At 55.9% G+C, this 11836-nt stretch overlaps 4 protein-coding genes across 4 annotated transcripts; 2 read left to right on the top strand and 2 right to left on the bottom strand.

Annotated features, from left to right (window-relative positions):
• Window positions 1-1709: 1709 nt before the first annotated feature.
• On the top strand, window positions 1710-2694 carry IE81DRAFT_64875 (hypothetical protein). Its single transcript, XM_025517513.1, has one exon. The coding sequence runs from the start codon at window positions 1848-1850 to the stop codon at window positions 2439-2441; it is 594 nt and encodes a 197-aa protein (XP_025370836.1). The 5' UTR covers window positions 1710-1847; the 3' UTR covers window positions 2442-2694.
• A 2819-nt stretch (window positions 2695-5513) lies between these two features.
• Window positions 5514-9322, bottom strand: IE81DRAFT_322075 (Cullin-domain-containing protein). Its single transcript, XM_025513523.1, has 11 exons — window positions 8554-9322; window positions 8390-8469; window positions 8209-8307; window positions 7525-8138; window positions 7179-7438; window positions 6956-7114; window positions 6627-6878; window positions 6395-6544; window positions 6163-6305; window positions 6024-6093; window positions 5514-5953 (listed from the first exon to the last, which is right to left on the bottom strand). The coding sequence occupies exons 1-11, from the start codon at window positions 9085-9087 to the stop codon at window positions 5912-5914; spliced, it is 2403 nt and encodes an 800-aa protein (XP_025370835.1). The 5' UTR covers window positions 9088-9322; the 3' UTR covers window positions 5514-5911.
• A 144-nt stretch (window positions 9323-9466) lies between these two features.
• IE81DRAFT_322074 (UPF0220-domain-containing protein) lies at window positions 9467-10526 on the top strand. The gene is made up of 2 exons (XM_025513522.1): window positions 9467-10144; window positions 10265-10526. The coding sequence occupies exons 1-2, from the start codon at window positions 9635-9637 to the stop codon at window positions 10352-10354; spliced, it is 600 nt and encodes a 199-aa protein (XP_025370834.1). The 5' UTR covers window positions 9467-9634; the 3' UTR covers window positions 10355-10526.
• Window positions 10467-11734, bottom strand: IE81DRAFT_322073 (ankyrin). The gene is made up of 4 exons (XM_025513521.1): window positions 11428-11734; window positions 11091-11351; window positions 10845-11009; window positions 10467-10767 (listed from the first exon to the last, which is right to left on the bottom strand). Exons 1-4 carry the CDS (start codon window positions 11453-11455, stop codon window positions 10721-10723), a joined length of 501 nt encoding a protein of 166 aa, XP_025370833.1. The 5' UTR covers window positions 11456-11734; the 3' UTR covers window positions 10467-10720.
• Window positions 11735-11836: the final 102 nt, after the last annotated feature.

The raw sequence follows: 11836 nt of genomic DNA, 5'->3' as shown, positions 1-11836 counted from the left end.
GTCGGCAAATGTCTGATGTGCTAGGTGGATGGAATGTGCCGTCGGGGGTGGTAGCGAGTGAAAGAGGTTGCGGCACAGAGGAGCACGAGCTTTTGAAGGCATCCATGGTGAGGCAAGCCTTCAGCTTCGCTGCTTGCTCGACAGGCTGCCCCAGGCTGCACTAATGTGCAAGCAAGCGTTGCGCACGAAACGGCGCAGCAAGCAAGGAAGCAAGCTGCTGGATATGGATGGATCTGCGACCGCATCGCGGCGGCGGCTGCTAAATTTGCAAATGAAACATCCCACGGGCCTCATCGAGGTGGACTTGATGCCGTCTTTGCCTCGAAGCGCCGGTGACGGCCTGAGCTCGGACGACTTTCTGGCCAGCAAAGAGGTTGTCGGCCGGTCGGTGAAGCAGGCTCCAGCCTGCACATGATGCGGTGCGGTGAAAGCGGTTGCCCATCGCCGATCCATTCCACAAGCGGCCGCCGCGGACAGAAGATCGGGCCCGCGCTGCTCCTTGAAGCTCGATTGCGCAAGTAGCCTCTCATCGTTGAACAGGAGACTGTTTCAATAGCACCTGTAGGCTTGAGACATGCCACACAAAGCTATCCCTGAGATCAGGCCAGTGTCGTGCGGTTTGACGCCGCCGGGAAGTATATGCTGCTTGGCAGTTGCAACGATTCCCAACTCCTGCTCGCGACGACGCATCTGGCAAGTACAGGCACTTCGCTAGCCATGCAGCCATGCGCGCGACCTCATTGCTGCGACGCGTGATTCACGAACAGTGGTGAGTGGACCGCACGAGTCGGTAGGGATCATGCTACGCGTGGCGGTGGTTACAGCTCCAAGAATGCATTCACGGTGTGCGCCAGCATGGCCATGTTCCGGCCATCCTACGCGAAGATCGAGCCGGAAGCAGCGAAGCGATGCTATACGCACACCAGCAGTGAACCCTTCCCTCAGCTGACCGAGCCACTGTACTCGGTGACTGCACAGCGATTTGCGAGTTGCGTCCGTGGGAACTCCACACCAAGCCTGCATGCGGCTCCGCTCTCGTCGCTGCTGCATGCATGCAGAGGCCGACTGCTGCCATCCTGCGGCGGAAGACCAGTGTCTGCAGCAAGCATCGTAGAGTAGCGGCGGCGAACGGGCGCATGCATGCGTGCATGCATGCATGCTGAGCGATCTCCTCAACGCGCCGACGCCGCGCGCCCACCAAGCATGCGCATCTCAGCCACATCTTGCTGAGCGTCCTACAGCTAGCCATTCAAGCAGGCAAGCCGCTTGCATTAACGGCGCGCGGATGCACACAAGCGGGACTTGTTGACCCCTTGGCTGCGCGTTGCGCTTGCTACACATTCGTTGTTCGGTCGGAGGACAGAGATGCCTTCCACTCACGACTGTGACTTGAGGTTGTCTCATATCCCCCTTACTGACGCGCATGTCCGCAAACATGAAATGTCTCGGAGACACAGGTGTGGCGGTGCCGGCTGCTAGGAAAGTCATGCTGTAAACGCGATGTTCCAGCTGCTGATGCCGCTGCGCGCGCACCCAGTCGCAAATCCCAGCCGAGACAAAAGCCTGGATCATCTAGCTTGGCTACTTGACTCGTGATTGCTCTCGGCGCCATGCAGCGATGACTCCACCGTCAACAAGTAAGAAGCCGTCAGGCATAGACGTCGACCATAGTCTTCTAACGCCAATGACTGCAGCCTCTGTGACTTAATTTGGCCGCCGTGTGAGTGCCGTGACACATCGCAAGGACGCTTCTCTCTACGGAGCCAGATGGAGCAAGAGCTCGCTGTGGAGTCGCCGTGGATCTTGCGAACGAGAGATGACCGCAGCGCGTAACGAACCAGCCTAGCATGAAGAGACTCGGGCGCCAACTATTTGCTCTTCGCGATCCTCAGCAGACTCACCTAGATGGCTACGGACAGTCCCACCTGATGAGAGCCAAGGTACCACTTCTTGCGAGGGTCGAGGCGTCGCTTGATGCTGGAGGCTGCGAGAAGAGTGGATACTATGGGAGGATACAAGGAGCAGGACGTCAGAACATGTTAGTTTTCTTTTCTGTACAACGTATTGCCAAAAGATCCACAACGAGAAAGATGGCCCGAGTCGCGCGCCTCCTCTACCTCCTGAGACGAGCTTTTGTCCAGCTAGTCAGACCACGCCTGTTGGTGGTTCGTAAAGTCGAGACCGACCTCAGCTCCAGCTTCCTCACCATGACAGGTATCGAAGGCAGGTCGCGCGCCAGGATTCCGGTCAATGCTTGCGGCTCGAGGGAGAGGATGGACGCACGCGAAAAGCCCCCCACCTCCTCTTTCGGGTGGGTGTGTCAATTTGCTTCGGCTACTGCAGGGGCCAAGCAGCAGGATACAATGACAAAATCTGCTCTAAGTGTGACTCACCTCCAAAAGTCGAGACCACAAGCAATGAAGCTGCACAGGAGCAATTGACGTTTGACCCGCCGAATCCAAATGAGAAGCTTCTCCTCAATTGCTGCAGGGGTGGGGCGGAATTGTTCGGACTGTGGTGACACGCTTCGAAGGGTCCAGTCCCCCTTCAAATTTCAAGGATTTCCCAAGATCTAGCGTTGATGACGAAGCTCCTCGGCAGCTTGCGGCTTGACCTGTTGCTACAAATGTTGCACGCGTGGCCAAGGGCTGAGAACGAGGCCAGTGCGAGATTGACAAGGTCCGTGCTTCAAAGGAATGCAGGCTGCTCAGAGTCTGCTTCGAATAAATGCGATACTGTTGAGTGGTGACAGAGAAGACGGGGAGTGCTTCCAGATGCTGCAGGGCGTGGGCCTTGAAGAGCAGTCAAGAAGATGCCTCGATTGAAGACTGATCGGGCGAGTGTGGCTGATGGTGTCCTGAATACAGCAGCTTGTCAGTTCAACCCGGAAGGTCGGCAGCTCAGCCTCCAAATGAGCACAGCTTGGTTGAACACAAATAGGGCGTAGATGATCGCGCTGGTCGAGGACGAAGAAGAAAGTCGGGCCAGTGGGAGAGAGAAGTTGGGTGTGGGTCTGCCACGAAGTGTGAACCTATGTTTAAATCTCTTTTCAGTACGAGATTTGCCATCCGGTCTGCGACACCTGCATGCACCCCGTGGGATTGCCGACCATGCATGCAGTCGAGTATCAAGTCTCCACGAATCGCGAGGGGGTCAGACCTCGTTGATTGCTCGCAACTCTTATTGCGTGACTCACCATGACGGGGATGAGACACCGCCGGCACGATCAATCGCAAGAAAAATGTTGCAGCAGGGCGTGGTTTCTGCGAGTAGTAGTGCCGCCAAGAGAGAAACTTTGTGCTCGATCGTCTTGATGATGAGACACGGAAGTGGAGAGTGGCCCATCAGCGGCTGATCGAGCAAACACCACTCCATCGATCACGAATCCTACTCTTTCGTGCAGCACGGTCGTCACATAGTGTGGGGTCGCGCAGGCCACTCATTCATTGCTGGCGCACGCCAGTGCGTCTGCATATTGCAGACCTGATTGCGATCTAAGGGAGAGACCGCTACAGAAGCTGGCCGCCGGGGATGGCAACCTGATTGATTAGCCTACGCGATTCTTGCTGAGACACGAGAAACCCCGCGCAAGCCTGGCCCATGAGCGTGCCCTTGCTATAGCGTGCCGGTGTTTTGCAGCAGCTGAATCAATATGCTGAACAGGGAAGCGGATGGCCTTGGCATTCAAAGCGAGTCGATGATGATCGAGCGAGATGCCCAAGCGAGCTGCGAAATACGCCCTTCGCGGCCTCTCTCTTGTGGACGGCCATGTACGAGCCTTGGCAAGCTCATAGCGAAACAAGACTCCGCCAAGGCACTGCGACAGTCTTTCACTCAAGACCCAGACTAGCGCGACGCGAGGAAATGCTTCAACGACTCCCTGAATCACTTCATGCAGGGCAAGTCCGCTTAAATTGGTGCGCGCTCTGCAGCAGAAAGATTGAAGTTTCGGAGCCGAGAGCCCAAGCCTTGATCTAAATAGATACACACAGCGGCATTTCCAGACCTCGGCGCTTCTTCTCGCCCGCAGGATCAATCGTGAATCTTGCAAACAGCCAGGACGTACCTCAGGTCGCGCAAGACACAAGAGTCTCTTTGCATCAATCTTCCAGCAGATGATGGAGACACCAGCGTCGGGTGAGGCGCGGTGCGAAAGAAACGTCCGAGACGAAGATTCAGGCCCGAGGACGCTCCACAGGAATGTGGCTGGTGCGTGATAGGGGAAGGTGACAGCAGCGCTGTGCAGGCTGCATGTCAATGGGCACTCATAGGTCTCATCGCAATTAATTGCAAGCAGCAGCAGGGTACAACAGAAGTTGGATTGCTGCTGCTGCTGCTGGAGCAAAGCTTCGTAAGATGGCGTGGGAGACGGCTGCAGCGGCTGGATGGATCGAGCAGCGTCTTGCCTTGCTCCTCGGAGGCCGAAGCAACTCGCTTCAATTGTGAGACTTGTGAATGACTCGGTCCAATTCATTCGCGATTGGCCGAGCGCTTTGTACAGACCTGCCACAGCAGAGTCGAAGTTTGAGCGCGCGTGTATACAGCGCGTCTCCATGCTCGAAACTGCACTTGTACGACTCATCACGACGCACAAGACTCGAGACTCTAGCCATGATAGTTTTCATGCGACGTCTCGGCGCTACAAAAAAGGAAAAGTCAGCTATAGCTTGCTGCTGAGTGCGATCTGCATTGGTGATTATAGCGCTGAACTGCTGCCTCCGAGCGCGGGTCGAGGGGATCGCTCCACGCGGACGCGCAACGCCGCGCGCGTCACAAAATCAAAAGAATGTGAGACACGCTTGCATGACCAGAAGCTTGCAAAAATGACCACACCGCTTTTTAGCCCTTGACTCCTTTCTTACCATCTTGTGCGCCTGTCTGCCTATATCCCCAAGCTCGGCTTCTTTTTTTTTTTGCACAGCCATCACTCACGTACGCGAGACGCGGGCGGAATCAGCCGGTCGGACTGTGTGGCCGTCTTCCGAAAGGGGTAGCTCACCATCACTACTCCTTACGTGCCGGTCCCTGTCCCTATACCCTGCACGTCGCGTGGCGTAAAGCCAAAGCTGCACAGCAACACCACTACTACGTACTTCCACTTTACTCGTGTGGGTAGCTATATCAGGGCCGTCGCTAAGGCCACTAGGGAACCAGTGAGACTCTGAGATATCTAGACGAGTGCGCGTTCGTGCGATTTGACGAGGTTGGAATCAGCCAAAAAGTCATCGTTGCCCAGCAGTCGTAGTGCTGCCAAGCTGCTGTGCGAAAACGACGCTACGGTAGCCTCATGAATTAAGTGAAGGCATTTTCGAACGATGGCAGCGCTGTGCAGAGCAGAGCAGGACAGGGACTGAGCTGGGCGCGATCGCGCGCGGCGTGTGCGGGTCAAGGGAGATCGATTTCACAGTCCGACACGTTGTGTGAGCCGAATATGTGCTTCGGAGCCGTGTTCGGAGCTTCAAGCTGACGCGCCCAGTCGGCTTGGCGGTTCCACGCGGCAGATAAGTCCAGATCTTCTCGGCACATGTCTCACTTTGCCTTTCAGACGCGCACAAATGGTTTGATCGCTGCTGTGAGGAGCATCGATTCCGCGGACTTGACGAAGGCTTAGCAGGTGTCACGCCATCTATGCTCCTGGCACTACCCAGCGGTCGTGGATGAGGCGGGTCCGTCTAGCGATAGTCTGAGCTATCTGCGTTGATGTCGTCATGATCAGTTAAATCGTGGGAATCTGCGGATGCGCGCGGATCATTGTACTGAAGCTACAGAAGAGGCAATCGTGAATAGGAAAGCCGCGTACGCTTGCAGCTTGACAGGGAAAGGGCAGTGGCAGTTTGTAAATACAGGAGCCCCACGGAAGAAATCTGACTCGGCTGCAGAGGACAGTCCACGCGCTGTGGAAACGTGTGATTCAGGCGACGTAGCGATATAGTCCTCGTTCGCCTTCCACTCGCTGTTCGCGCAAAGGGAGCGGAGTCAGCGAAAACCCGATATGCGGTTGGCGGAGGTGCGAATTGACCCACCTCGAGGTATTCTCGGTCAATGAGTGTCTCAATTCTATTCTTGATCTCACGGATGTCGGGCGCGAATCGGCTGTGATGCGGTTGAAGTCGAAGACAATCAGCTCTCCTGCTCGAGCGAATGTCCACGGCAGTCACTCACGATTTTGTGGCATCTACGACTTCTGTAATGAGCTCCGCATGTCGAATCTGCTTTTTGGCTTTCAAAATTCGCACAACAGCTGCATCTACGATCATGTTGCGGTCGAACATGACGCGGTCGCGGGTCGAGCTCTGCTCCTCGACCTGAGGTGTCGGAATTGGGGGTCAAGAAACGAGCGAGACAAATGTCAAAGTGCTGATGCGTGCAAGGGTGAGGAAGACCTTCCACTCACGGTATCGGCCATTTGAATTTGGTTGATGCGAACGCGTTGACGCTCGTTCTTCAGGGCCGGATTGACGACAAAGCAGTCGCCATCATTGACATCTTTGCCTTGCGGATCTTTGCGCAAGACTCGTGTGGGGATCTGACCACAGGCCAGCGACTGCGCAGACGTGGCAAGGAATGGGCATTTAGGGAATGCAGGCTACGTCGAGGAGCAGGGGCGGCAGTCTCGTCGTACTCACTTGCAAGGTCCTTCTCAGCTCCTTGTCATCCAGACCGACGCGCTCTTTGATCTGCTCGTAGCGTAAGCGCTCCTCATCATTGAAAAGAAGCATGACGAGACTCTGGTAAGTAGAGACGTGCAATTCCTTTTCTCCAGCTCGTGGAAGGTTCGCTTTGAGGGCGCAGGTGCCGAGGGAGTGAGCCCAAGTCAGCCGGCGACCTGAGTTACGTGACTGATAGTAAGCTTTGAAGCGCTCGAGTACCGCAGCCATCTGCAGCGGCTCGAGTCGTTGATCTGGTCAGCAGTGGGAAAAGGGACAGAAGCTACATCGAGCGTAACAGTACTTACGTCACTTGGAATGATCAGCTCGCTTTGCGGGTACGTAGGCCAGTGTGCCTGGGTCAGGACATGGGCTGAGAAGTCAAAGCTGACTTCTCGGCCGTCCGCCTTCGCTCGCGCCTCTCCCATCTCATAGCCTTTCATGATGTCCTCTGACAAGGTGATGTCCTGGTTCGTTGAGCAAGAACAGTGAGCACCTTGTCTGCGCTTCGGTCTTCAGGCAATGACGCACCTTGAGCATGGTCTCCAACTTGTTGGTGAACGCTGCGCCACACTCGTCTTTGAGCTTGAGAAGCATGCTCTGCTCTGCGTCGCTGGAGGCTGATCTGTTCAGGAGGAGTCGTTTGGCGAACGCGCGCTTGTAAAATTCCTCGAACATATCTTTGTCGTGAGTGTACCTAAACAAGACCAGAGCATCGTCAAGCGCTTCTTCCAGCTCTGCATCTGTCATGGTCTTATTGCCTTGTTTGAGCTTGACGTCAAGGAATTTGGCTGCAGAAAATTGGGACGCAAGGGTAGCCGGGAACTTTGCATCAGCAGTCTGAGAATCAAGAGCAATACGCTTCTTGGAGCCGCACCTATCAGCTCGGCTACGCGGTTACCGCGTGCGTTAATGAAGCTTTCGAACGCTTCCTGCTGCCTGTGAGTAAACTCGGAGTCCGCGCCGAAAGCTTCTTTCACGATGTTGTCCGTCCTTGCTTTGTACTGAAGGATGCGCTCGATGAGTGTATCATCGATGCTGCTGTCGAGCACCATGGATTGGCCGCTCGCGCGCAGCTCTGTTGCCCACGCAGTCTTGAGGTCTGCAAGACCGGAAACGCGAGACAGCAAAGCGTAGAGGCGTGCAAGGGAAGCGACGTCGTTGGCTTGCAATAATGCCGGAAAGCCAGCAACTAGCAAGAGGCTGTGATCACTGACGAGACGCGCAAGGACAACGGAGACGTTCTTTACTTGTCCTGCTGAGCCGTGCAGCAACGTATTGGCCCGCTCTTCCTCCTGTGAGAGCCGTTGTGAAACGTAGCCCAGGTACTTTGCGACATCGAGTGATTCGGTCAGAGCAGAGGCTTCCTTCTGGTAGAACTCGCTGGTCGACTCGTGAATCGCAGCCTCGAGAGGTGAGTAGGAGTCCAGGCGCAGAAGCATTTCGAGAACAGCAGCGTGACGATTACGGTGATTCGCGGTATCCGTTTCCCTGCCAGGAGTCGTCGCTCACAAATGAATCAGGTGCTGAGCAGCAAGCCAGGAGTAACACCCGTCCTCACCTTTCCGTATTGATCGCTAGTGTGACCGCGGTCAAAAGCCTCTGCTGGAGCTCAGCATCCTCGACAATGCTCTCCTTGAAGGTTCTCATGGCGAGATCACTGTCGGAGAAAGCAACCATAACGCGAAGAAGTCAGCTCTGCTCGCTCTCCACCGCACGCAGCACAACACGTGGCCACCAACCGGATGGGCTCGACACCGTTTGGCTTGCGTGGCAAAAGGTAAATCTGGTCCAGCGGTGACAGCACGCTCCTGACGAGCTCCTGGGCAGAGCATGAGAATCGTGAGCAGCGAAGTCAGGTCCAAGGACTTTAGATATGGTTCAAGGTCGTTCTTACCAAACTCACGATCCTGTCGCACCAATCCTGCCAAGTTGCTGCGAGGCTGTCGAGCCAAGCGAAAGCAGCTTCAGGCTTGGGATCGGAGCTCGCTGCTCTGAGCGAGGATGCCCTTGCTCCCACAGCACGCTGTAGAGCGCCCTTCAGCCCATCGAAGATATCCTGGCCCGCATCAGCGTGCACGATGAGAGTGCGGCATGCGTCGTACAGACTGCCAAACGACCGCGCGTTCACGTCTTGCTTGTCATTGTCTGGTCCTAAAAGTTGACGGATGCTACGTAACAGGGCCGGACGCTCGACTGGCGCCCAATCTTTGGGAAGTGGTGGAGCAGAAGAGTGGAAAGGCAGGGAGCGTGTACCCGCACTTGCTGACTTGTCGGTCCGGGTGGCGCTGCTCGCTGAGGCAGCGAGTAGAGCAGCAAGCCCTGTGGAGGGCCGATCCTCCCTTTCCGCCCTGCTCCCACCTCCTGAATGCGCTCCAGCAGGCGCTTTCGGTGCAAAAAGGGCCGTCAGAGGCCCCGCATATTGGCTTGGAGAGAGCATGATGAGCGGCAAGGCCGCAAAGGCGATGGATGATAACAGACCGTTGTCGCGGCTTCCGAAGGCGAGAGGGAGAGCCGCCGCTGCGCCGCGTGTCTCTAACGGTGCTGCTGACGAAAGCTGATGTTGAGAATTCTGCGGTACAACACACGCAAGGACAGCTCAGCGGACGGCGACCTTCTTCGAGAATGATGCTCGTCCTGTATGCCGTTGCGAAGCTTGGGTTAGGCAAGAGAGAGGGAAGGACCCTTGCTGACGCTGCACCAGGCTGCTGCTGCTGCTCTCAAGGTGAACCGTGCAGGCGCGGGCGCGCGTGACTCTCCACGCGCGCAGCACAGCCGTGTGCTTCATCGCAGCATTCGTGATTCCTAGCAAAGAGTCACGGGTACCGGCCCTTTTTGTTGCTAATCCCCAATCATTATTCACACACCACAGCCATCACCAAGGCGCTGAAGGGTTCGTAGGCGTTTTTTTAAATCGCGTATCATCTGCTCACCTACCAGTCGACTTGAATCACCCCGAGCTTCGCCACACTCGACAGATCGATACGATGTCTCTACCACGAAGATCGTACGATCCAAGGCGGGTCTGCCTGTTGCCCTTGCCTCCTCTTCCCAGCTTTGTTCGCGCAAACAAGCGCACATTTGGCATCTACGCGTCGGGTGCCCTCTTCAGCATTGGCTGGTGGGTGTTCTTGGATGCCGTCATCTTGAGCTCCATTAGCATGAAACGGCCAGCGGAGGATGTGCCTTGGTCAGAACCAGCAACCTACATGAGCTTCGCGGACTGGATTCCAGGCCTCTGCGGGACTTTAGGAATGATCGTTGTCAACTTGATAGACAAGCAGGTCTTGGGAGAAGCCGGAGGAGCGTTCGCGTTTGGTGGCGGAAGCGGCGGGGGATGGGGAGATGGAGGTACTCAAGTCAGAGCCAGGATGTTTCTCTTTGTCGGATTCGCACTCATGGCTGGCGGACTGGCTGGAAGCCTCACAGTCCTCACGATCAAATATTTGGTGGCAGCGCTGCCTCCTGGCTACGAGCACTATGGCATAGCAAATGTGGTGAGTGCTAGTGGTGCTCATTTGCATACTGCGACCTCTGCTAGCCAGCCCTTCGAGCGGTGCAAGCAGCAGTGCACATCAGGGAGAGCATTACGCTGATGCGCTGATATGCTCTTGCAGATTCAAAACGCTTGCCTGATGCTGAGCACCATCTTTCTATGGATGAGTCAAAATGCGGACGACGAATATCGGTACGAATTAACAATCTGAGTCAAGCGCCACCAACCAGCTGTGACGCGCTTGGTCCCCGTTCGACGCGCTCGACCCCTTGAGGAGCATTCACTCGCACCAGCTGTCCAGTCGCCAATGTCACACATCTGCTCTGATTCTGCGCGCGATGACTTGATGAGTAATGCACTTGCGATTGTCTTACAAATGAGCAAGCAGAGGAGCCTTTGGCTCTCGTTTGTGGTCTAAAGTGTACACGCCTCTTCTTGAACGAACGACAGCGTTTGGGCTAGCGGTGGAAGCTGCCATACGCCTGCCTTGTCAGAGTCCGAGCAAGGGTGGGGCGTCAAATACTGCAAGCACGGCACCCGCCTCTAGTGATCCAGTCTATTGCATGAGCAACGCGCCTCAATCCTCCGATGGCGGTCCGTCGTCATCATCATCATCATCCTCGTCTAAGATAAGGTAAATGTGACACGTTAGCAAACGATCGATGCAGCAGCACAGCGCTTTTGCCGCAAGAGTCACTCACCTGCGATGTCGTCATTGCTGATGTTGACTTTGCCCTCTGCTTCGCGAAGGAGCGCTTTGATGCTCTGACCCTCCTCGCTGTTTCCTTCTGCAACAATCTCGGCGGGCTTGTCACCATCTTTGTTGACTTCACGCGGATCTGCACCGCACTCGAGTAGCTGTTCGACTACCACAGTGGCGTAAAGCGAATGCGACGTTCAGCTCGGCTGCTCAGCGCGCATGAATTGTGGGCTGTTGATTCACTCACCTATCCACACCCTCGCTTCACCAGGTTCGCCAGCGACTGCCAAGTGAAGAGGAGTGTCGCCTTTCCTGTTTGGCAGGTCCACATCAACCTCCTCCTCCAACAATCTTTCCAACACTTGCGTGCTCTGGTTCGTCACCGCAAGGTGCAAAGCTGTGTTACCGAGACCATCGGCGGAGGAAAAGTCGACGCCCGACTCTGTAGCCAAGGCTTGATCGTAAAGCTCTACCGAGTCAGTCCGAGCTGCGTGCCGCAGCTGCTCGTCTGTGCAGAAGATGACGGAAAGCTGCTGAGTGTCGACAGGAACAACTACTCAGGATTGAGTTGGGCATCGGCTCACCTGCGTTAGCTCCGGCTTCGTCCGCCATGTTGGGCACGGTCGGATGGTGGTGATTGCGGTCGGAATGTTGTGGTGTTGGCTCGTCGCTGTCCAGCAGCCTCTGGTTGCGCGAGAGAGCGATGCCCGATGAACCCTGGGAGAGCGTGTGACGGTAGGGTGAAAGGTTTGTTCTATGAGTCAGAAGTGTGCTTACGCTGGCTCTCAGTAACGGGAGCAAGACTTGGCAGCGTTCGCAGACACGATGTCGAGTATGTCAATCGTGAATTGCATTCACGCGAGTGAGGGAGGCGGCGAGGCTGTGGTGGTGGTGGACAGCATGCATGCGCAACTCGGCCGATATATGCGCGCCGATCACTCTAACCAGCCGCTGCTTACTCCCCGCATTCGTGATTTGACGCATTCACGCGAG

Source organism: Ceraceosorus guamensis (assembly GCF_003144195.1).
Source record: "Ceraceosorus guamensis strain MCA 4658 unplaced genomic scaffold IE81scaffold_17, whole genome shotgun sequence".
Lineage (NCBI taxonomy): Eukaryota > Fungi > Basidiomycota > Exobasidiomycetes > Ceraceosorales > Ceraceosoraceae > Ceraceosorus > Ceraceosorus guamensis.
Note: the sequence above shows the minus strand (reverse complement) of the source record. Positions and strands in the feature narration are given on the sequence as shown.

Excerpts from the sequence above, each read along its gene's own strand:
- IE81DRAFT_322074 (XM_025513522.1), top strand. The coding sequence starts at position 9,635 with ATGTCTCTACCACGAAGATCGTACGATCCAAGGCGGGTCTGCCTGTTG. Across the intron at positions 10,145-10,264 it reads ACTATGGCATAGCAAATGTG|ATTCAAAACGCTTGCCTGAT; the intron begins GTGAGTGCTAGT and ends ATGCTCTTGCAG.
- IE81DRAFT_322075 (XM_025513523.1), bottom strand. The coding sequence starts at position 9,087 with ATGCTCTCTCCAAGCCAATATGCGGGGCCTCTGACGGCCCTTTTTGCA. Across the intron at positions 8,470-8,553 it reads AGGATTGGTGCGACAGGATC|GAGCTCGTCAGGAGCGTGCT; the intron begins GTGAGTTTGGTA and ends TGCTCTGCCCAG. Across the intron at positions 8,308-8,389 it reads AACGGTGTCGAGCCCATCCG|TGATCTCGCCATGAGAACCT; the intron begins GTTGGTGGCCAC and ends TTTCTCCGACAG.
- IE81DRAFT_64875 (XM_025517513.1), top strand. The coding sequence starts at position 1,848 with ATGAAGAGACTCGGGCGCCAACTATTTGCTCTTCGCGATCCTCAGCAG.
- IE81DRAFT_322073 (XM_025513521.1), bottom strand. The coding sequence starts at position 11,455 with ATGGCGGACGAAGCCGGAGCTAACGCAG. Across the intron at positions 11,010-11,090 it reads TGAAGCGAGGGTGTGGATAG|TCGAACAGCTACTCGAGTGC; the intron begins GTGAGTGAATCA and ends CCACTGTGGTAG. Across the intron at positions 10,768-10,844 it reads CAGCAATGACGACATCGCAG|ACGAGGATGATGATGATGAT; the intron begins GTGAGTGACTCT and ends ACCTTATCTTAG.